A 24,960-nucleotide genomic window follows, 5' to 3' on the forward strand; every position below is an offset into this window, starting at 1 on the left:
ATCACCATCATGTCTACCAATGTCCCGATGCTTTCTCCTCTTCCTCTTTTTTCTCTCCCAGATTCATCTACAAACTTTGGTTATCACTGAATTAAAGCATGCAACACTTAAAAGGGCAATGAGAGTGAGTGCTGTCAGCCCTCAGGGGGCCCCTACTGTCCTGGGGTCCCAAACAGTTGCCTGCCTTGCCTATTGACCAGCAGCACCTCTGTGTACAACTAATATACAAACAAATATCCCCAGTTTATTTGCCACCTAAAAGAAAGAAATAACAATGCCAGTGTATTTACAATCCTACAGTCCTCAGTCTCTGGCCCCTGTATTTTGGGGTCCCCCTGTGCTAACTACATTAACCTTTTGTATAATCTATTTCTTCTGTTCATTAAAGGTCATGTCCTCCTTTTTTTTTAATGATTAGGGCCAATGGCTCTGACCCAAATATGATGGAAGTCTTTAAGTGGATTATTCCGAGCACTTGAGACTTTTGGCAGACCACCTGAAATGACTCTGCTCCAAACTCAAGGACACTTAAGGACACATTTTCTGGTGGATTCTGTGCTTTAATATACATCGCTGCAGGACCTGATGTTGAACACCCTGAATGTAAAGTGTGCAGTGAGCCCGACATTTGTATTTTAATGTGTTTTCAAATTAAATGATGTGGATTTTAGCTGGAAAAATGAAGCTGTTCTTCCTGTTGTTATGATAACAGGAAGTGAGGTGGAGACAGTGCACCAACTCCACTTATCCCACTTAGTTTATGATTTCCTTTCCTGGGGGCAGCTGTGTCCATTAGTACACATGCATGTTACATATTGATAATATTATACTCTGGAAATATTGGTGAAACATGTAGCTATCCTGCCCCCTGCTGGACACAGTTTGTCATGACTGAAGGTTTGCGTTTGAAGCATGGGGTCAAAAAATGTTTATAGCAGCAAGAAAAACACAAAAATGGAGCATTTTGTGTGGAATTCTAACTCAACATCTCAAAAGGCAAACACAGACCACATCCTGATAATAACTCTAAACACATTGGCATGTCTGACATCTGTTTTATGCATCAAAAAGAAAGACTAATGCTTCAGTGCACCAATGTATGTAAACCTCTGCAGTTTTCTGTCCACTAGTTCAACAAAAGTGTAATAATGCATCAGAATTATTATACGCCATTAATTTGGGCTTACATGTTTCACATTTCTTTCCTGCTTTTAGTCAAAATTGGACCCGACTCCTTAATCCCCAAGTAGCAGTTTCAAACACATGGCATGATACATTATGTTGATTTTAGTGCTTTAACTTTAAGATGTATCCCTGTTTGAGGAGGCTAGGTTTGAACTCAATTAAAGATTTAAATACAGTGCTGACCAAGAAGCTGATCCTCAAACACATAAAGCTCCAACAACCCAGCCCACTGATCTGGATCAGGGACCACAACATGGAGGAGTGCAGTCTGGAGATGTATTTCTCCATGGACATGGAGATCCTCGGGAAGATCTCGTCCCATTAACCTCAAACCTGACGGAGCCAACGTCCTCGTCAAGAGAACAAGGAGGAGTACATTTGAGACGCATACATTTGTATTTTAGTTGAAAAAAAAACACATTTAATTGTTCCAATTAACCTTCTGTTTGCAAACCATCAAACCTGAGCTTCATAGTTATAAGTTATGTTTACTTTGATCCCTATAACAGAGAGCTCTGCAAGAATATTTAATCCACTTCATCTTGTGAGCGATAATGTCTGACTAAGCTTCAAACTGGTGATCTGTTCATTGTTTATTCTATTAAACATGGATCATTACAAAGCCATCTAAAGTGAATATAAGTCAGACCGTGATCTGAAAACATGTACACTATAAGGAAGACGCCGTAAGTGTTAGCAGATTAATCTTCATTTAATGATGCTATTGTGTGCAGGCATTGTAGTTTTGTGAAAGCATTTTCATCCATTTATATTCCCCCCACAATGAAAAGAGTTTCATTTAGAGTTAAGATGTTTAGAAGACAAAATGAATTACTGCTATCATGTTCAACACTCATTTGTTTAACATGGCTGAAGAGAAACACATCACTCATGAGAAAATGGTTTTGTACTGAACTGATTGTTAATTAGAAACAGCTGATTGAAGACAGCCTGATTGCATGCAGCTGTGCAGCATGTGAAACCCTCACTCATTTTGAACCTTTGCCCCACAGTGACAGTCACCATAAAGATCCAACTATCATATTATACTTGTACTGGGGGGAAAAAGGAAAATAATGTGTTTGATATTAAACCGGTACAGTAACAAAGACCTTTTATAACAGAATAAAATCATGGCTGTGAGAGCAGTAATCTTGGGAAATGTCAGAACTGTGGAGATCAGAATTTCCCCGAGGCCTGGGTGCAGCGACAACTCAATGAGAACCAGAGTGCTCGAACTTCAGCTGAGGTCAGTGTTTAGTAGATTTAAAAAAAGCTAGACCGTCTTTCATACGAGCTCTGTTTTAAAGGCTAAGTTTTCCTGGAGACACACCTGGGTTAAATCAGAATAAACCAAATCATCCAGAAAGAATTTCTTGTAGCGGAAACGGAGCTGTAATAAAGAGAAGAAGAATCAGATTGTAGCAGGTAGAGCTGCATTTCCTGTTTACCTTACATGGACACAAAGGCTTGAGGTAAGGAAATTGTAAAGGAGAGCCCAACTTAACGAACGGAAATGAAGAGTGTGTTGCATTGAAATTAAATGTTTGGCCATTCGAGGGCATACAGAGTTTCTTTCTATTATAAAACCAGCAGCGGTGATTCTAGAGTCTGTTGGGCCCTGAAGAAATACTCACAGGGGCCCCTCTAGTGTTCATCACCATTATGTTATAAATAATCTGACACCAATGGTGACTTCACAAACTTAGATTTAAGATCAACGACATGAGTACTGTCCCTCTTACAGACGAGGTGGACATTTTGAGTTACTTCTGTGCTTTTAAGTTTGTTAGCTCTTGGGGGCCCCCTACTGGCCTGGGGCCCCACGCAGTTGCCCACCTTGCCTGTTGTGCCTCTGGGATTGACTATAATTCCTCTGGAGAATGTGGACGCCTAATAAACAACTTTTCAGTTGTGGTTCTTTGAATTTTAAGGGATTTGAATAAGAACTTCAGATGTTTCTGTTTAACTTTAAAGTGACACTGTTCCTTAGTGAACTACAGAAGGAGCATGATCCTCATTCACAGTCTTTAGAGACTTTTGATTTGATCTTTTTTTACAGACATTTTCAAGGATCTGAAACTCTAAATCATAGTTTTCATCCACTTAAACGCTCAAACATTGTAACAGGAATTGAGTATCTTCTTTGGCCTTAGAGAAACATTAATTGACATTAAAAATGTGCATCGGTAAGTTACCCTGTCTCTAGTTGTTATGCTAATAAGCTAAGTCTTGCCTGAAGTTTGATGCATAGTGTAGTAGTTGAACTGGCAATCATTTGGTGTGTGTGGAAGTGCAGTAAGGCTAGAACAGTTTGTAATAGTAATATTAGTGTAGTTAGAGGCCTTTGTGTAGAAAAAGCAGTTAAAGGTTAAAGAGCATCATGGAGCAGGAACTGTATAGTGGTGGTCATGGTCGAACTGTTACACTAGCAATAGTTACTTTTATAGAAGTTGCTTCAAGTGTTATGACCCTGGGTCAGGGGAAGCAACATAGAGGAGTCTTAACAAATACTCAAAGAAAAGAAAAGTGGAGGCTGAAGCCATGCTTCTGATTCTGCCTGCAGATTGAGAGAGAAGCAGGAGGAGGTGGACTCAGGTGCAGCAGATCAGAGGTTAATGTGTATATATATATATATATATATATAGTGCCTCAAAGAAAACAAAACTGGAGAGCCAATAGCCTAGTGGTTATGCCGTGCACTCCATGTACAGTGGCTATAGTCCTCGTCACAGTAGCTGGCGAGTTTGAATCTGACCCCAGCCCTTTGCTGCATCTCATCCCCTACCTCAGTGGTTCTCAACCGGTCCGGCCTCAGGACCCACCTCCTACTCCTGCGTGAAAAAAGTCCTCCCAATATTTCTGATATTCTTCGACCAATTAGATTTACTCACTGAAAAAGTGTGAGAAACTGAACAAAACAAAGATGTATCAAAAAGTCTGTGGAGCAAAACAAGTTTTTTTCCAAGCACACATTCGCGACCCACTTAAAATGGCTCCACGACCCACTACTGGGTCCCGACCTACCAGTTGAGAACCACTGCCCTACCTCTCCTAAGGCTGAACTATCTAATGAAGGCAAAAAAAGAAAAGAAAACAACGTCAGGCAGCACCTAACACAGAAGTTGCAGATGAAAAAGCAGAGGTTAAAGGGTAAGCTTTATAAATCACCAGTATCAGTACTAGAAACAAACAGGCTGTTAGTGGAGTTCTGTGTATTTGTTGTTCTGAGCGGTGTCTGTTATTTGGCCACAGCGTACACTTGGCTAAACTATCTGTCTGTATAAAGTTAATTGTCCCATCTGCTGAGGTTTAGTGCGCTAAATGCCTCACGGGGGCCAAACACGTCTATTGGCAGCTCTCTCACTCACTTTAGTGCCCATATAAAATATTTGATGTGCTCGGACAGATGGTGTGTGTGTGCGTGTTTTTAAAGTGTATCTCAATCAGCCTGATCTGACCCTGAGATCACAATTAATGAGTTCAATGTGTTTTTCCCTGATGGAGCTTTATTGGTTGTAATTATGAGTCCGACCTCTGTGTTTACTGCGTGTGTAATTTGGATTTTTAGCCACCGTCACTACTACTTCACCGTTTGAGCAGCTAAAACTTTGCAGCATCTAATTATTCAGTTTTGTCGCTCAGTGTGCAGCGTATTGTGATACAGATGAGCGTTATCTGATCTCGTTTGCATGGCTTGCTTCCATCTGTTGGTCTATTTTAAATTGGACTTTGAATTATCAGTGGCATCTGTAGTTTATCTAAAGATATCTGTAAGTCTGTCGACGTTTGGATTGCCATTTCAGATCGTTTTATTGTAGAATTCAACAAAAGGGTATAAAGGACTTTTCGCCCTGGAAAAAAAAGCGAGAATATATCTAAAACATTTAATAAAAAATTAACCCCAAATACATTCACAAATTCCTTAAAGGTCACATATTATGTAAAATACACTTTACCATGTTTCTCTAACTCTAATGTGTCTCTAGTCCGTCTACAAAACCCCAATGATGAGAAAAGTCCATCCTCTCCGTCTTTCCCCTGCTCCACTTTTCAGAAAATGTGTGCTCAAACAGGCCGTTTGGAGATTTTCCCTTCATGACATCACAAAGGGCAGTAGCCCCTCCCCCAGGTGGGTGACACTCCCACAGCTAGGTGTTTGTTCTACTCTGAGTCTGCCTTCTCACCGTAAACAATAGGACATGGAGCGAGAAAGCCTGAGTACACACAAGCACCTTCCAGAGAGGGGGCGTGGTCAGACACAGCTCATTTACATATTTAAAGGTACAGACACAAACAGCCTGTTCTGAGCAGGACTGAAATAGAGGGGTTTATAGACATGATCAAATACAGGATCAGAGTGGATTTAGAACAAGAAAAGAAAGAAAGGAGGATAGAACTTTTAAATTGAATCTCACACAAGACACAGCTCGTAAGCATCAAGCATTTTTAATAAAAGTTTGTGACAGTTTTACAAAAGAGAACCGGTTGGTGGCTATAACTACAGAGTGGACAGAAGTTCAGGGAAAGAACGGCTCAGAGGTTTGGACACGCCTACTAAAACTAGCAGTGCAAGAATCATTATTTAAAAAGAAACAGTAACATTGTGCATGTGTAAAGTATAAATGACACTATGAATACAATGTACAAAATAATTACAGACATCAAACTGTACATGACGCGTCCACTGATCACAGTGGATTATCTGTGCACCCTTTGGTGTGACGTAGCTCCTGAATGATTAGTTAAAAAAAAAAAAAAAAAGCACCAGTATTTTGTCCAGAGGAAAGTCTGTTTAACAAAACCTTGCAGATGTTGACGACTCAGAAAGGTGCCTTTAAGTAAGGCACGTTAACACCTGACTGCAAAAGCCTTAACCTCAGTCTCTGCACCCATGACTAATTAAAAGGGGAGTCCCAGGGCTTTATATGGGGGATGTAAATGACTCCTTGGTGTTCAAGTTAAAGTCTTGGATTTGCTCCGTTCGGTCACTTAGTCAGTGAGGGAACAGGCTGTAATGCTGCCCTCTGAATAAAATCAAAGCTAATTCAACTGATCAAAGTATGTTGATTTTAAAATGTTGTTTATGACACTGACAGGCTCAGATTGTTTCTTACAAACTCTAACAACCTTACAGAAAGCTTCTTAAAGAAACAAATAATAAGATCTTCTTTGGAAACAGCCTTTATGTCGATCTCTTCAAAGCCGCCAAACTCCATCAACAAATGCATGAATTGAACCTCGCAGAACACAAAGATGTGCTCGTCGATCGCTGAAGTAATCTGGTATTTATTTGAAGTTGTTTGAGTTGGTCAGGATCCACACAATCTTCTCATTCAACACAAACATGTAACTTCGTAAATAAATTTGTTTATCAGTGGAGTCTGGTTGCTTTGGAGAGAGGCGTTTTAACACAGCGTCTGACACAAAAGGTGTTTCTGCAGAGATTATTTCTGTAATTAAGGAAGAAAAGAGACAACAACAATCTGAGCCGGTCAGTAAATAAAGAAATGTGCTTTTACTCGACGTACAATCACCTGGTGCATTAGCTCCTGAGGGTTACATCAAAGATAATGTAGCCCCCTTTTTTCCACATATGCTAAGTGGAGCGATTCTTTCAGACTTTACGACCCCAAAATATGCAGAAATAAGACAATTCAGGGGTTAAAAATATAGACGATCTCTTTTGATCATTACAGTACTATGATACTTCAACAAAACCCACGTCTAGTCACAAATATTCAAGTACCTGAGAGCATCATCCCATCACATCCCCTCTCAGTCGTGTCTGTGCATCAAAAAGTCCAGGAACTGTTTGTCTGTTCAGATACCACGATGGCTGTAAACATTAAGGCTTTAGTGATTATTCTCCTTCCAGTGACTTCTGAAATGAGTCGAGAGGATGCTCCGCTAACCTCGGGGAAAATCAGTGATCAGCAGCTAATAGATTTCCTATTATACCTTAACAGTTAAAAAGAAAAAGGGGGGCAAACTTCTCACTCAATCACGTCAATATTAGACAAATGTTCGTCAAATACTTAGTGCTAAAACAATGTTTCATTACAGTACCTGTAATCGACATATATTATCTTAATATAAATAGCGTTTGGGCTATAATACATGTGTGATGGGGGGGATTAGGTAGCCTCATCATGTTCAGGGGGGGAGAATTAAGGCTGATGTACAAAATAAAAAAATAGAGCAGTGGCCGACTCCCACCACAGGAGGGCACTGTCACATTGGCAATACTGCTTCAGTTGCTGGCTCTGAAATCTAGTGTCCCATAATTGAACCATGAGGCACTTTGAACTGTTAACACAAAGAACAAGAACACAAAACGGCTTCATCTACGAGTTTAGATGCTTGAAATGTGGTTTCAAAAACTGTTTCATATCTTCAGGGAATACGAGTTTAGGTCTGAGTAAATCTCCCTGGACTAAAATTTGGAAAAACATCCTTAATTTATGAATTGACGACCTCACAGAGCACCAGTGGTTTTAAACCATGTTGTTCACTTTCAGGATGAACACCTGAGAGTTTAAACAGCTTAATGCATCTCCCACCCATCATGTCCTAACAGGTGGGGGGAGGGTGGCCCACGTCCAGTCTCCTCTGAGCGGAGCCTCTTTTTCGAGCAGCTGGCACCGCGCTGACTACACTTCCCAGAGTGCCCGGGGTCTGGAAGAAAGCCTTGGAAGCAGACGGCGTGGTTTCCTTTGGAGTATGAGGGGTCTGTGAAGGTAAAAGACGGAGGTTAGATGGGAGAACGATATTCTGAGTGGATTGGCAGATGCTAAGCAACATTTTCAATGAAGGCTAGAAGGAAGAGGATACATGAAGACGTATGAGTGAAGATGCATTCAAGAACTTTCAGATATTAAATAACTGTCACCTTGTGTTGTACACTACCCGAGACCAAGACCAAGGCAGGGCAAAAATATAGCATAAATATCAGTATTGCAGGGGGCGTGCCACTCACTCTTAGACCGTAACACCGGGAAGTTTGCGGCCGTAATCGGTGGATTAAAAATCCCAGTTTGTAAACGCTGCATTAATTCAGCAGGTCGTCAAGAGACAACTCTGTTTGAGAAGAGCAATGCTGGCAGACTTCTGTTTGGCTTTGCAGAAAACACAATGAATCCCGACCTAACAACTTGAACCGCTGGGAAAAGAACCAAAGTGTCTAGATGAGTCTGTGAGGAGAAATGGTTAAATAGACTCTGCACTTGGATCTGGCAACAGCCTGACTGCAGAAAGGTCATTTTAAATCATCTGGACGTTGTCAAAACGTTCAATACTTTGATGCTTATCGATAGCACTTGTTTTGAAATAATACAATCTTATATTTCAATGATTGATTGGATCAAAAAGTACCAAAGCTTTAGAGTAACGAGAAATCTTTGAGTCATATTTTGAGCACAGAGAGAGAGAGAGAGAGAGAGAGAGAGAGAGAGAGAGAGAGAGAGAGAGAGAGAGAGAGAGAGAGAGAGAGAGAGAGAGAGAGAGAGAGAGAGAGAGAGAGAGAGAGAGAGAGAGAGAGAGAGAGAGAGAGAGAGAGAGAGAGAGAGAGAGAGAGAGAGAGAGAGAGAGAGAGAGAGAGAGAGAGAGAGAGAGAGAGAGAGAGAGAGAGAGAGAGAGAGAGAGAGAGAGAGAGAGAGAGAGAGAGAGCTGTCTTAGTTGCACAAACATGTTGTGCAATTTCGACAGTTTGTAGGAGTTTGGCCATCAAAAAGAAGCCTCAGATTTCTTTTTTTGTTGCCGTGGTTGAAACAGGTAATGATGTTTGATTTTTACACTAGTAATATCAAAGTCTGGTATCTTGACAACCCTGACTTCCACAATATAGATGTGAGCATGTGAGCTACAGAATACAGATGATTCTCACCAGTGGTTCAGGTGTGTTGACGCTGACGGTCTGCCATGATCCTGAGGGGGAATGTGAAGCCCCCGTAGCTGACCCGTACATCCTGCTCTGCTCCGGGGTGGACGGCGACGGAACCGGCGACCTGCCGACGTCTGAAGCTGCCGTGAGGCCGAACGGCGCCGTCCCGACCATGAAGTGTGCGTTTGACATGACGGCAGGGAGGCTGAAGCTCAGTTTGTTGTGGGGGTCGGAGCCCTGCTGCTGCAGACTGCTGGCGACCAGGGGGTAGTGGTGATGGTGGGGGATGGCAGAGGAGGGCACCAGGATGTACGGGATGGGCAGGGTGGGAACACTGCTGGGAGGAAGCGTGAGGCCGGCTGGTGATTGGCCAGCGGAGAGGAGGAAGTTGAAGCCGTTCAGACCTGGAGGAGACGGATTGAGAGAACATGGCAGGAAAATGTGTGAATTCAAAGTCTCCAGAGGAAACAAACAATGAAAAGCATCAGTCACTGCAGGGCTAGGCGGGTTTGAAAGTGATGTGTGTCTACCTGCATTGTTGGGTACATAGAGGTAGTGGGACGGCTGGGCCGGCGCGTTGCTGCTACCATAAGAGATGTCGTTGAGCGCCTGCTCTCTGGAGAGACCTGCAGGACGATCAGGAGAAGTCCTGGAGCTGACCTCTGCTCGTTCCCTCGCCTGGAAGGAAAGGAAACAAACAGAGAATAAAAAAACCTGGAATTCATCAAATGACACAAACCAATCTATTAATATTTAACTATGCGTCTAAGATGCTCAGCACTAATTGAAAACAATTTATTGAATGTGAACTGCTGATGTGTCTGCACTTATTAAATGACCTTCTAATAACGCCTGCCGTGTAAAGGTCTCATGCTGACACTCTTTTTAATCTACCTTTCTTTAAGACCGTGAAATACGAGACTTTTTCAACTTCAAAGATTGTGTGGCCTGACTAATAGCCGAGGTTTTCCATTTCCTCTAATGTGTTAAAAGTGAGTGATTTAAGTGTTTAATTACAGCGGGAGTGAGTTATCCTAACTAGGCAGCGTGTAGGATTTCATATTTTTAATTAAACGCTCTGACTTCCTAAATGACTAACAGGATCTTTAGCAGCATATAAGACATCTTCTAATCACAGCAGCACTGAACCAGAATACAAATGTTCATCATGTTGTATTTACACCTCACCTTGTCACATTCCTCTAACCCAGACGTTCCCTTCTTTTTCGACACCACCTCCTCTTCCTCCTCCCCTTCCTCCCTCCTCCGCTTCCTCCCCTCCTCAGGCTCCGACCCAGACGACCTCTGAACCTCGGGCTGCTCTGGCGTTCTGTACAGCATGACCACCGAGGGCTGGGACAGGCTGGGCAGGTAGGCCAAGCAGTGGGGGGAGGCGGAGTTTGTGAAGAGGTGCTCTGGGTGGGGGGAGGGGGCCAGCAGAGTGCGGTGGGTGGTGGACGGAGGTAGAGTGCTGCTGCAGGCGGGGGTCTGCTGAGCTGCAGTAGGACGGATCCTGCAGAGACACATGAAACAAAAAGAGAAACATGAGTCATCAAAGTGAGGGGGTTACATTGAGACCTGCACACACACACACACACACACACACACATGTTGCTTTAGTCCGGGCTGATCAGAAGGGTCTACATATCTCTATGCTATACTTTAACTGATATGCTGACCTCTAACTCGGCCACTTCCCAACCATGAGACTCCATCTTTGATCCTGTGGGCCACCACCCAGACAGTTTCATTCTTTTATCCTCATATCGTGTTATGGGGTTTTATGTAACTGAATGTTGTACATTTTAATCTGTTGTTTACACAAAGGCCCAACTGGGGACACGAGTTGGAAATTAGCAATAGCTATAAACTCTTTATGCAGCACATCAGTTTCATGCTTTGTATTGAAATTATGTTAAATTGCATTGTCCCTATTAAATAAATAAATTCAAATTTCAACACACACTTCTGTGTCCTCTCTCTCTCCTTCTAAAAACACTTAAGAGCCACAGAGCGGAGGCCGTTGAGGTTCGGACAAAAGCACTCTGACCGACTCTGATACTTCTGTATTACTGTTGTTGATGCACACATTCACACAGGACAAAAAGCCATGCTGCACAGCCACAGCGTTCAGCTCATGTTGAATGTAGCCTAAAGCTAAACACGCTGGCCAATGAAAATCCAGGAAAAGAGTGTAAAATAAAAATATGTGAGAGACTAGAGAGTCAACATCCGTTTACAGAGGAGAATCTTATACCTCAGACATTTTAACCTGAGGTGAAAATGAAACTATCTGTTTATCCATTTGGATATGATGGATATTGAGATTTTTAAACGCAGTCTTAAAACTCATTTATTCAGTCTGGCTTTTATAAAGTGCTTTATATCAATTCAAATCTTAACATTATTGGATTGTCTTTTTTATCCTACTAAAATTAAAAATATTCTTCTCCGATGTATTAATTTTAATATCTTATTCCTTTTATGTGTCATATTTTATATTTCATTTGTATATATTGTTTTTAATTCTTATTGGTGTGCATTAGTCTCTCAATGATTTTATTAACTACTTTTTCGTCAATAACTTTTCTGCACTCTTGTAAAGCACTTTGAACTGCAATTTAATTTGTCTGAAAGGTGCTGTATAAATAAAGTTTGATTGATAAAGTGTGTAGCTTCAGGCCTCGTCCACACAGAAGCAGACAGGGTGTTTTTTTTTAATTTTAGCTTTCCCTGTGCGTTTTGGCCTTAGGTCACTGAAAACACACCTCTTTGTAAAACTCCTTCCAGGGTGAAGATTTTTCAGATATGGCAGATTTAACCAAACTAGTGCTGATGCTAACGTTGCTCACTGGACTTTTTTGCAAGCTGACACATACATAAACAGTTTCTCTCCCACTATGTTGACGAGCAGAGGCGCTTGAATCTACAACTTTGTAAATGAAAATGTTCATTGCAGAGGAATCGTTGTTGACTCGACATGCTCATAACAGCGTGTGTGTGTGTGTGTGTGTGTGTGTGTGTGTGTGTGTGTGTGTGTGTGTGTGTGTGTGTGTGTGTGTGTGTGTGTGTGTGTGTGTGTGTGTGTGTGTGTGTGTGTGTGTGTGTGTGTGTGTGTGTGTGTGTGTGTGTGTGTGTGTGTGTGTGTGTGTGTGTGTGTGTGTGTGTGTGTGTGTGTGTGTGTGTGTGTGTGTGTGTGTGTGTGTGTGTGTGTGTGTGTGTGTGTGTGTGTGTGTGTGTGTGTGTGTGTGTGTGTGTGTGCGCTCACTCGGTGATGTTTTCAAACTTCAGTCTGTGCACTGCGTTGCTGCTTGAAGTCTTTATGGAATAATCCACAGGCTGGTTCAACAGACCTGCAGAGCAAGAAAACAACAAGAATTAAAAAGTGTTCAGCTGTAATAAATTGAAATCTGATTTGTTAAACGGTGACACACAGAAGCACTTCGAGGCGTTTACCTGTTGGTTCTCTTCGTGGCGTGCTGGGCGCAGAGCTGACCTGCCGCTGGACGCCCACGGAGGTCGGTGCGATGTTGAAAGAAGCGTGGCGGGACATCTTTAGGTTTATGATGTCCTCCCTTGTTATTGGCTGTGTGACCCCGGGCAGAGTGACAGCTGAACGGACAACAGAGGATTATGAGATCAATATTTAGAAAATGTGCGATGATGTCATAATCCGTCACCGTTGGTTACTGAAAGGATTAAGGAGCCCGTCTCTGATTCTTACCGTTCCCAGAGTTTTGAAACTCCACAGGGCCGAGCCACTTGAAGGCCGGCTTCCTCCCCCGCTCCTCTCGGACGTGGACTTTCTTTATGAGGCCCAGGCTGGTCAGCACGTTAGCGATGTCGTACAGTCGCCGCACTTTAGCTGCAGATACAGAGAAGACGTTTAGATGTACTGTTTTAAAAAATGTATATTCTTCTGTTTTTATTACATTTTAGTTTTGGGTACTTCCTTACTTTTATACTTGCTGTGACTCGACGAGTCCTGACTCTCCTCGATGAGGATCTTGGCCGCCGTGTCCAGAGTGACGGTCTGAGTTTTAGACACGAGGAACAGCATGACGAATTTCTGGCTCATGATGCGCAGAGATTTGTCTTTCCTGTTGGCTCCCGCTGCAGACGAAGAGAAACACACACGTTACGTCAGACCACAGCGGTCACATGGACACTTTTTGTTGCTTCTGCCCTTGTGGACCCGAATGGATGTGTTTGTGTTGAGAGTGATGAATGATATTTGGAAGACAATGGCTCTATTTTCACCAAATCGTGGCCATTTTTTAAAACTCAAATTGTCTTCAAATGAATCCTAATTTATCACGTCTTTCTTCAGTTAACGTGCATGTTTTTAAAATTCACGTTTTCATCACCTCGACATCATTTTTGCTGCCTTCACTCTTCACAAGTTGCATCCTTTATCATCTCATCCTTGTATCTGTTTTCTCTTTTAGAACCACAATATCACAAAGGCTTGAATTTTACAGCCTCATTAACACCATTTCATACTCTTTTAGTCTGTTGTTCTGCAGCTTATTATTTAATGTTACATCGCCCGAGGACACAACACTCCAACCATCCACAACAATACTTCACAACAAAGCGCTCTCTTTGTCATGAGTACTATTATTATCCTGTCACATCCACCAGTAAACACATACACACACACACAGGAATAATGAAACTGTGTGTGTGGCATGTGTGAGTGAGGTAGGGTCACCATAGAGACCACGCTTGTATTCACTCCTGTGAGGTTGAGTCTGAGGGGAGACATTGTTCGGCTGTCGTTTTAATTTTGAGGCACCTACAATAAATAGTTTTACATGTGCAGAATTCAAATGAAGGTCTTATCCTGTCAGTGCAACAATAACCTTCACCACAGCAGTAACAGCATGGAAAGCTGCTCGTAATACAAAAATGACAAATTAAGAACATGCATGTCTTCTTTCTAGGAGTATCCCTGAACTAGAGTTTTTTTGTTGTTGTTTTTTTTACCATTGCCGGCGTCTCCTTCTGCTCCGTCGTCCTCACATCCCTGCCCCGCCTCCCTGGCCTCAGCAGACAGCTCCATCTGGAGGTGGTACCCCTGCTGCCGGCCCCTCCGCTGCAGGTCCTCCAGCGTCGCCTCGAGCCGCTGCCGGCCGTGCCACGTGTAGCTGTTCTTGGCAATCCGTCCCACGATCATGAGCGACTCGAGGACGTTGACGATGTCATAGATCCGCCGCCGCTCCACTCCTGACCACGGGAATGTGAGAGGTGAAAAAATTAGCAATGTGAATTTTAGAAAATATATATGCACTAACAAATCTAAATGCAAACTGCGGCATGAAGTCTTCAATAAACACAAAGCTATACTCTGTTTTTACGACCGAGAAGGCACTACTGCCCTCGTCAAATGCATCGTCACAAAACCTTTAATCCCTCCCTTCCATGTTATCAGAAGCTGGCTTCTTACCGAGACTGGTGGCCACCTCATCCAGTGAGATCCAGATGGGGGTGTGTTGTGGAGGGTAATCGGGGTAGAGGGCCAGAAACTTCTGGCAGAGCAGACCCAGACTCTTCTGCTTCCTGCTCGGCTTTTTGTCTGCATCGTCCTCTTCCTCCGCAGCCTCGAACTGGATGTACAAAAAGAAAGAGACATGATGTAGATGTTTGATGTATCAAATAATCGTATCTCAGAAGTGCAGACTCTCATACAACAAGTGTTTCTGCAGTCTAATTTGAAAATCCGACATGTTCAGGAACTAGACTTAGGACAAAAAGAATGCTTATTGATTATCTTGTTTGGTCCTTAGCTTCTCAGGAAAGTGCTAAAAATCTCACACACCTGACAAGAGTCTTCGACCTCTGCGTCCTCCACCGCCGCCTCCGGACTCGCAGGCTTTTCCTTCTCGTTCTCTATGGGTCTGAACAGCACCTTCTTCATCTCTCTGTCCCGGATGTCCGGGCTCGCCGCACTGATCAGCATCTTCAGGTTGGCGGTGGGCGTCCACGGCTCAGCCAGCACCGTGTGTTTGATGGGGGTGATGTGGGCCAGGTCGGGGGTGGCACCTTTGCGGATGATCAGGAAAGAAGGGACCGGGGACTCTGCGGATTTAAGGGGCGTGGATCTCCTCCTGTCGGTGCAGATGTTTTCCTGCAACAAAGACGGTAATTTTAGTTGTTGACTAAGGGTACACTCACACTAGTCCCAGTTGCACTAATATTGCCCCACGGCTTATTTTTTTGTCATTTTGGTCAGATACAGCTTTCAATAAAACTTCTGGATTTCATCAGAGCCAAGGAAGTGCTACAGCCAGCTCCAGATCACTCACATAAGTGACTTTACTTTAAGAACTTTCAAACATATCCATTGATTTTGAACATGTCGTGTTGTTTACTAGAGGATGTCACTTATCCACAAATACTTTCCAACTCTTTTGGATTATAAATCTTTCTTTAAGGACCAAAGGCACCATCTGATATCACACTCTCCCACTTTTAAAACATGCATATCATTGCTCCTATCATCTCTCTCTGATCAGCCTGAACTCTCTTTAAGTGGAATCAGATTAAACCTGCCACACTGCTCAGACCAGACATTAAGCCACCTTACCTTTTGTTCACTTTGGCCACCATCCTCCTCCTCCAGGGGGAAACTTTTCTTCCTGGGACTTGTGAGGTCTTTCAGTGACAGACATTCAACTTCCATCTACAGTCCAAAAAAAGTACAGAGAAATGAGTTACATCAGAAGTTAATAACATGACTTATGTCTTGTGGGTTGAAGGGGAAGTTGATGATATTTAGGGTATCTGCGTTGCGGACAACTTTGACGAGTGGTCAGCTGAATTTGGCGCAAAGAACATCAGCTAATTAGCCCTTAGCAAGCTAACGCCTATAACTTAACTATTCCCTCTAAAGCACCATGAATGATCCTGATCACACATAACCTGCTGACCTGCAGCTGGTTCAAACCTTAAACTATTATCACATGACGTTATAACATCATGTTAAATCCAAGAGGTAAGAGGTAGGCTCTACGTTATAAAGTAAGAAAAGGACAAATTCACTTAAATTAATGCTTTAACACAAGGTGTGGAGGAGTCTGTGTAAAATAAGGGGTTTATTACTCTATAATTAAAGTAATAAAGGCTAATTTAGCTTTAATTAGCTACTTAGCTACTAGCTCAGCTGACCAGCATACCATAACTCTAATAGGAAACACACCGAGAGAAAACCTCATTCTTTACCTTTTCTTCCTGCTGTTGAATGAATGAATTAAATGTTCCTTTGAGGCTCTGTGTCCAGCTTTACAGACTTGTCGGTGAGTCGTTTTTTCAGATCATAGCGGCTAGTTTCCCTCTTTAAAATAAACGGGTAGCCCTCTTTTAGCTTGTTCCTCCACGACTCTCTAATAAGACTGCTGTCCGATCAGCGGAAACTCTCGCACTATCCCGGGGAGTCTTCAGTATCACCCCGCTCAAGCTTGTTTTCTGGCGCTCTCCGGCATCTGGATGACTCCGGCCAATCAGCGCACAGTTGATTGTCAGTGTCATTCGGCGACAGCCAATCAGCGTTATGGGGGTGTTTATGAACACGCCCCCAAGAGTGGTGTTGGCGGGGCAACCGGCGCGCTCTCTTCAAGACTGATGGGGAGTTTTAAAAGTCAGAGGTCTCACTCTGCAACCCTCTCCGGATACAGAACTAAAAAAAATAAGAGGCAAAGCTGTGAATTATTAACACAGCAACTTTAGGATGAAACTACATGAAGTTTATCGGAAACAAATAACGTATTGCTACGCAGCAGTTATCGAAAAAGACGCTAAAATGTACGTGAGAAAGGCTAAATTATACTTACTGAGGCAGCAGAATGGAGAAGACGAGGATAACTTTAAAATGAACCTACTACATTTTCACATGAAGTTAAAATATCCCATATCAAGTAGAGTAGGCTATAAATCATTATGACAAGTTCTGTTTCACGTATAGAAATCAATAAAAAGGTAACAAGCAAGGAAAAGACAGCTGTTACATTAACATATGCTAGCTTCTTTCAATTTTTATTAAAAAGTCCATTCATATCTATTAATCTAGTTTACTGTAGCGTACAATATGTAGATTTTCCACTCCTTGATATTCTGTTTATCATTTAGCATACATTTACTTTATTATCATGTACATACATGAGAATAATCAAAATCTTAACCGAGTGACACGTCGTCTTTATAGACGACCTTTGACTTTCAGCTGAGAAGTTTGGCTTGTCCCCCGCTTTTTCTCCCACAGTGACCGGCAGCGTCAAGTAGTAAAGCCCCGCACCTAGAAACCCGCTATTAATATCTTTCACCTAATCAGCGAGGCCTTTGTCTCTGCTGCGGGAAGTAATGAGCTCTGCGGCTGAAACAGACAGATGGGAGTCACAGGTGGGGGGTTGTCGGGGCGTCACGAGTGGCGCTAATATCACCTGGGCGACAGCGCGAAAAGTTGTGGGTGGGAACAGCAGACAGGATCCCGCCCTGAATGCAAACTGAGGACAAGCCCATTGCATAATAGTCTTCAATACACAAAGTCTGCCGCCAAATGCTTTTCAAATCTGAGATTGTGAAGAAGAGGAGGGCAGTGATTTTTACAAGAATAAACCTATGAGCAGGCGGAACCTGAAGACTAAAACTATTTCTGTGTACTAATATTTGAGTATGTGTATGGCATGCATTAGTCAGGGATTACAGAAAAACACTCCAGTTTGTTGTTTCCCCATTGGATGATTAGAGCTAATATTTAATTTTAAGTAATTTTTGTAGTTTTACCACTTCAGATGTCTAATGAAGTGATCAGAGATGGGAAAATTTGGTATAGGGAACCCAAAAAAGTTTAAATGTATAACTTTATATGCAATTTAATCAGTGCAGCATGATGCATGTGTCATTATGAGGCTCATTCTTTGGTGAATGGTTATGTTTGACGAATAAGTTAGGCTACATATCTGTTGGCTGAAGAAGTGGTAGGCCTATTGTATTTAAGCCTGCAGAATGGATTGTTTTTTGTTTTTGTTTGTTTTTCTATTGTTCAAACTGAAGTCAGATCAAGATAAGCAAAGTCTTGTCAGGAAACTCTTCTCAGACAACATTTCAGGTGTCAAATTGGACCCTCCAGGTTACTCGTACGCTGAAATCATGATGAAAAATATGCCAGAATAACCGTCCAAGTTGAGGTGCAGACTCTGACCCTTTGTTCTGTTTCATTGAGCTCATTTCCAGCCCTTTATCAGCACTCTAAAAGCTTTCACGATCAAGCAGCCAAACTGGTGTTGCTTCATCTTGGGTCTGCTTCAAGCACTGTGAATGTAGGCGTTAGATTATTCAAACTATTTTTAGTGTCAATGACTTAATCAGGTAAATACTGTATTATTATCCTCCTCTGATACCAATATGCACACTCTTAATGTTTATACTGTAAAAACTATCCACCTCATGTAAATGAACCCATCTGTTACACAATTAGTCTCAGCCTTTTTGCACTACCCACCACTGCACTATTGTCTCATTTAGTCATGTACATATAAGTCTTTGCTTATTTTATGGTTATTGCTGATATTTAATGTCATACTTTTGTACAAAAAAACAAACAAAATTGTTCTACATTGCCTGATTTATTCTTCCAAGCATAGATATTGCATTAGCAGAACTCTTAAGTCATTTTAATAAATCTTAACATCAAGTTATATGAAACTTCGATGAGCTTTGGATGTTTAATAGGCAGATATGACGTGCAGATAAACATCTATATGACTCTTTTTGAAGCATTGATTATGATATTAAACCTCCTCTTAGGAGTTTTTAGCTGGTCATGAAACAGACTGAAATTAATACTCATGTAACAGTAAGAAGATTGATTGTTATCTTTTTTTTAATTGTCTCAAACTGTTAGGTGGGGTAGGTGTCAGGTGAGGTGTAAAGCATGTTGCCAACAACCTTTTTAAAAATGATCCACAGCAAAGTTTCTTGAAGATTTAATTATTAGTATCATAAAAAGGATGAGATCTTCACATGTTGGCTACTGGACAAGATAAGCTAATAGGTTGCTCTGAGTATTGGTATCATTTTGTGGAAAGATGGACAAAGGGGTGCACGTTTTGAATGCAGCAGGGATCCTTTTACACGCTTGTTGTTTCAGCCAATGTTTATTTTTGTCTTTGATTTTGTGCTTTTTACTCAAAAGGCTTATTATGTCATTACACTCCCCATTAAGCACTCAACTGACGCTCTCTTGTTTTGGGTTTGAATCCAACTGCAGCTTCAAATTAACCACATCAAGAGGCTGAAACCAAAAAGAGAAAAGCTCTTGACGACCAGATGAAGTGTTAACAGATTTGTTTGTTGTTCAGAGTAATGTGCTTTGATGCAATCCAATACTAACTTAACTAAGCTTTTAGCAGAGCTCTGATTTGCATTTCAAACACAATCACTGAACCGTTCACTGCTCAGTTTGACTAATACCTGTTTGGATCAGGTTTGGCAGATTGTTGGTTTTTCTTCTTCATGTGTTCATCTCGAGCCTTTTGTAATGACGCTGCAGCCAGTTGGAGTTGGTAAAAACAAAGACCGTTTAAGAAGTGTTCATCTATTTTAGCCTACAAGTCTGAGAAGTGATGCTAATGTAGAAGTAGCATAAACCTGCGTTCTTTCTAAAGGCCAACAGCTGATTTCACATGAACACAACAAGCTAAATTAAAGAGTCATATTAATGATTTTGACTGTGGAATGACTGAATCTTTTCTTCACAAATTACCCATGCAGCAGGTTTTCTGATGGTGGTCAGTAGCCAATTGTAGAAATAATATTCAATAAAACATAAAAAGCATCGCTTACAACAAAAAATATAAGTAGGCCTACTCCTCATCTTGACTAATATCAAATTAATGTTTAACAATGTCCTAATTTTGTATGTTTAAGTCATAAACTCTCTTCAAGCTCCTCAAATGTTTTGTTTTTATTTTGCCTTTATTTAGCTAGGACAGTGGAAAGAGTAAAGACATCAGGAGAGAGAGAAAGAGAGAAAGGAGCCACAGGTAAGGTTAGATTCCTGGTCGCCCACTTGGAGGACTAATAGCCTCCATATATTGGGCGTGACCTAACAGCCATCAGGGCCCCCAGATAAAGCAGTATAAAGTGAATAACATTGTTTTGGTTTATAAAAAACTGGTGACATGACCTTACATCTTAATGTATTTTATTTTGTTTTCAGCTCAGCTACATGTAATATGGTGTTGATGAAGACATGTATTTGTAATCCAATCAATGATCATAATAAAAAAAATCAGTAGTAGAATGAAGCACAGCAACAACATGTTCAGGCATGTCCTCTCAGGTTGTCATGGCAGGGCATTCTGGGAAGAAGAAATAATCACTAATCCAAATAACCTTTAGGCATCACCTTTAGTTTAATGACCTTTGAGTTTATTAGTTTGACGGGGCCCGGGGTCATGATGTCCAACACAACTGTTAGATATAATGCTAATTTGCATATGTGGTCCCTCTTGGATAGGAAGCTAAAACAATACACGAAAATATGATCAATGAGCGGTTGATTTGGGGGCGCTGGTGGTGGTTAGGGGATGCGCCCCATGCACGGACACTATAGTCCTCGAAGATGGCAGCCTGTTTCAAATTTGACTCTCTCTGTTTCCCAACTCCCGTCTCTATCCACTCTTCTATCTCTACAACAAAGGCATATAAACCCCCCCAAAAAATGAAGGATGGATTTGGAAGGTCAGTTAATTAAAACAGCCGACACCGACCTCTCCCATGCGAGAACAAGAGGAGAGAGGGCAAATAAGAGTAGAGATAAAAGAAGGGAGGGGCTCTGTACTTCAACAACAAGTGTTTAGATCCCCCCCACAGTCACACAAACTGTCACCTGTTAGTCTGTGTGAGAAGACTATGAATCATAGAGGAGCATATATGACAGCGTTTGCTGCCTCTCTCTTTGCCCTTTTGAATTTTCATTCTCAAGTTTTATCACTTTTACAACCCGCTTCATGCACACTGACCTTTTTCTTTACCTGCTCCCACAGAAACTTTGTTACGATTCACCGCAAACTGCAGTGCACACATTTCACTACACATGAACATCTTCTCTGGCATTTAGTGAAGGATTCTTAAGTCAGACTCACAGATGTAACCCGCCTTCACCTCTGTCTTGTCACATATTCTTCATGTGCTGACTAATTAAGCTCTTCCTGGGACACATCCTGGTGTCTGATTAACTGTAGGATCAGATCCCCACATTGTTATCAACTTTCCTGCACTTTTCCTGCTTTCCTTATTGTACCCTCCATGTCTTCATAACTTTAGTGAAGGTCTTTGCAGGAGTAGATCACATGCATGTCTGCATGTCTGCAGGCCTACCGAGCACCAGATTGTAGCAGCCAGCATAATTAGCATCTGTCTGAAGCCCTTTTCAGACCAAGCTCTGCCGTCATTATGTCTTTTTTACATTCATATCGATTCTGCGTCAGCAAAATATTGTTGTTCCAGTCTGTGATTTCACATTACATACCGACCTGTAGAGAACCAGCGGGAGCTCCACATACACACTCACTCAGACATTGCAGACACACACAGCGCTGCTCGCTCCTGCTGGCTCCACATGTCCCGTCTTGCAGATCCCAGGACGTACATATTGCACCTTGAACGGTCAGTCTGAAAAGGGCTTCTGAGTAATGGCCATCGCAGTGGACTGATGAGTTACATTCAGGGTTTACTTCGTCTTGAGAAAAAAGGCAGATGCTATTTTAAAAATGAGCAATGCACATGTATCATAAGAGTGAGTCCTATGACTTAGGGTTAGGGTTAGGGTAGCCTAAAAAAACTTTGCAAGAGAGCTGGTCCCTGATTGGCTTTGAACTTCCTGACTTGTGAATACCAAACTTGATGTGTGGATGGGCCTATCATTTACAAAATAAAAATCTCCTAAAGCTCAGTTTCACCAAACTTCCTTTATTATTGCATCATCTGATTAAACTGAAGGCTTAGTTTCATTCTTGTTTTGGTGCAGTAGACTTTGTTTCAGAGGTAAAATACACTTCTGTTTGCAGTTAAGAGACAGCACGCTATAAAGAGGGGAAAAGAGGTCAAAGGTTTTTTCTTTTCCCAAAGGTGAGGATGGGCATTTTTAACACAGCTATGTTGGCCTTGAGCAAACAGCAACACTTGTTAGACTGCTGGAGGGGCTTTGAGTCAGTTGTTGTAGGACACAGGAGGTAGGGGCGTCTAGGGTGACTGATTTTGATTGAGGTAAACTTGATATTTTAATATGTTTAGATGTTACTAGTGCCCAGAGTAATTAAATTAACCGTCTCAGAAGCCTCAAAAATGTCTCATTTGAAAAACTGGAATCAATTACGTCTTTCCACTGAAGTTCCAACATCAAACCGTCTTCTTTGTGGATTAACGATAGATCAGTTCTATCAGCTGGACTGCTTCATGTTTTGTTCTGAGGCGGGCAGGTCCTGACTCGTCCTGATCAGGTCGTCAGGGAGTCAGCTGAAGCTGTTTGGACTGGGCTGTAAAGTGACTCCCCTCCTCCTCCTCCTCCTCCTCCTCCTGCAAACACACCTCTCTAACATTTCAATAAGCTTTGCAGAGCATCAACTGTGATTGGCCAGCTCAAGCTTTGTGAGTCCTAAGATACCGATCTGTCAAAGAGGACGCATCTATTTTTGTTGATCAGTCCCATCAGTTGTGACTCCCAGTAAGTGCTGCATAACTTTCAACCTGATATTTACAGTTTTATGTTTAAAACATTTTTGTTTTATTGTCATAATTCCTGCTCAGTACAACACAGATATGTGCTCCTCTGCTTGATCTATACTGAATTCACTCAAGTTTTCTTCATGACTTGATTTGAAATGCATTTAATTAGCACAAACAGTTTTAACAGTTTCCGCTCCTCAAACCTGATTTTGTACTAGTTTTTATCATCTTTAATCACACCATGTCAAGCAACTTATAATGTAAATCTGAGCTTTTAGATATTGACATGATTTAGAAATGTTTTTGTTCTTTTAAGCATTTCATTGACAAAAAAAAGCAGGGAATATAACTCAGGATGTACATACAATATTATGTTGACAACTGTGTCCAATGTGTTTGTAAAATGGTGTGAGAGGTTTTTGTGTGTGTGTTGTTCTGCAGACTGTCCTTTGATGTGTCCTGTAATTGTAAATGTAATGTTTTTTGTTAGTACCTGCCTTTTAGGAGTATGGATGAAATGTAGCTTTTGTGCTAATTCTGGCATATTTACATGAATGCTGTTTGCTGATACGTCCACTTAATGTGCACTGTCCTCAGAAGTACTGCTTGTCAAAGGGCAAGGCAGGCAACTGCTTGGGGCCCAGTAGGGGGGCCCCCAATGGCTGACAAACGTTAAACCACAGGATTGCCTCAAAATGTGCAAATTTTGCAACGGCAGCAGGAGACCCCTCTAAGGGGGCCCCATCTGACAGCACTCACTCTCAATGCCCTGCGAAGCGTTGCATGCATTATTGCTATGAAAACCAGAATTTGTCAATGAAGGAAAATTAAGAGGAAATATCCACCTGGGTGGGAAAAAAGAAAAAGGGAAATAATAATGAATGCTGGCTGGAGGGGCCCCCAATGAATTTTTGCCCAGGGCCCCAAGAGACCCTAGAATCGCCCCTGACTGTCCTATTTAAATAAATAGATAAATAAAAAAGTCCACAAAGGTCTGCATTCCAGGACTAACACCAACTTTATACATTTTTATTGTTTCTATGTTTGCAGCTTATGTAAAGTGTCACTGTGGACAGCAGTTTGCAACTTAATGTTATTATAAAGATATAAAAATGTTTTAACCTTTTATTCATTTTAATTCAAGAGTGTTATTGTTAAGTTGTTTCCTCCTCTGTAAAATGTCGTTGTTTAATAATCTGTTGGTAGGTGAAACAATAATTTCTCAAAAATATTGTGCATACATTTAGCTTGGAGGCCTCGGGGGGAAGTTAAAGACTTTAAAGAGTATGCTGGGTAGGAGCGTAGTAATGGAACAAACACACAACACTGCCTCACAAAGGCCAACAGCTGGTACTGCATGATGTTTGTTTCAAGGTCTATGGTCTTTGTAATGTACCTTTATCAATGTAGTCCGGGTGCATCTTTCATCTCACAGTACGATATAGTAGAATCCACCCCCCCCCCCCCCCGTCCTGTTTTACTTTGATTTATTGTGTGATAGTTTGTATCCTGTACTGTTCTGTCTGTTTGTTGTTGTGCTCGTTTGGTTCTGTTTTATCTGCATTTTAAAGTCCCATCTGGGGACGGGCTTTGCAAATGATCTTAGGCTGTAAATGCTGCAGTGTTTGGGATCAGTAACTTCTTTCATACTCATGCATATACACATGAAATAAATAAATAAACAAACACTGTAGAAACCTCCAATGCTTGGATTCAAATGTGCATCCTCCTGACTTTAAGCTTTATTTTTTAGAGTAGTAAATTACTTTTCATTCTAATAAAAACAGCTCTGCAGTCCTCATCAATGATCTGTTTTTGCATCATTTTATATCCTGTCTTTACACTAGGGTTTACTAATATGTCAGCATTTTGGGAATGCATAATAACAAACAGAAACAGCAGAGTTAAAACAATTGTAATTATAACCTGGGAATTAGATATATTTAGAAAAACAAGTTTTATATTTGGACGGAAACAGAAGGATGGCAAAGGCTGCTTTACTAAAAGATGAAATATATCAGATATGAGTCGTCACATATCGGTGGTGTAGAAGCAAAATCAACCTGTTTATATCTGAGAGGTCGTCTCTATTATATTCCATCCACGGTTTGCATAAGAATGACACCTCTTCATATTTTCATCTGAGGTTTGATGTGATTTGATTT

The 24,960-nt window shown here is 41.6% G+C and overlaps 1 protein-coding gene across 1 annotated transcript; it reads right to left on the minus strand.

Annotated features, from left to right (window-relative positions):
* Nucleotides 1-5,618: 5,618 nt before the first annotated feature.
* Nucleotides 5,619-16,523, minus strand: e2f7 (E2F transcription factor 7). The gene is made up of 13 exons (XM_061030050.1): nt 16,293-16,523; nt 15,657-15,754; nt 14,889-15,197; nt 14,517-14,676; nt 14,057-14,296; nt 13,025-13,180; nt 12,792-12,932; nt 12,524-12,679; nt 12,336-12,420; nt 10,256-10,580; nt 9,598-9,745; nt 9,071-9,471; nt 5,619-7,917 (listed from the first exon to the last, which is right to left on the minus strand). Exons 2-13 carry the CDS (start codon nt 15,750-15,752, stop codon nt 7,759-7,761), a joined length of 2,376 nt encoding a protein of 791 aa, XP_060886033.1. The 5' UTR covers nt 15,753-15,754; nt 16,293-16,523; the 3' UTR covers nt 5,619-7,758.
* Nucleotides 16,524-24,960: the final 8,437 nt, after the last annotated feature.

Source organism: Labrus mixtus, chromosome 22, assembly GCF_963584025.1.
Source record: "Labrus mixtus chromosome 22, fLabMix1.1, whole genome shotgun sequence".
NCBI classification, from domain to species: Eukaryota; Metazoa; Chordata; class Actinopteri; order Labriformes; family Labridae; genus Labrus; species Labrus mixtus.

Excerpts from the sequence above, each read along its gene's own strand:
- e2f7 (XM_061030050.1), bottom strand. The coding sequence starts at position 15,752 with ATGGAAGTTGAATGTCTGTCACTGAAAGACCTCACAAGTCCCAGGAAG. Across the intron at positions 14,297-14,516 it reads TGAGGTGGCCACCAGTCTCG|GAGTGGAGCGGCGGCGGATC; the intron begins GTAAGAAGCCAG and ends TCCCGTGGTCAG. Across the intron at positions 9,746-10,255 it reads GGTTAGAGGAATGTGACAAG|GCGAGGGAACGAGCAGAGGT; the intron begins GTGAGGTGTAAA and ends CTTTCCTTCCAG.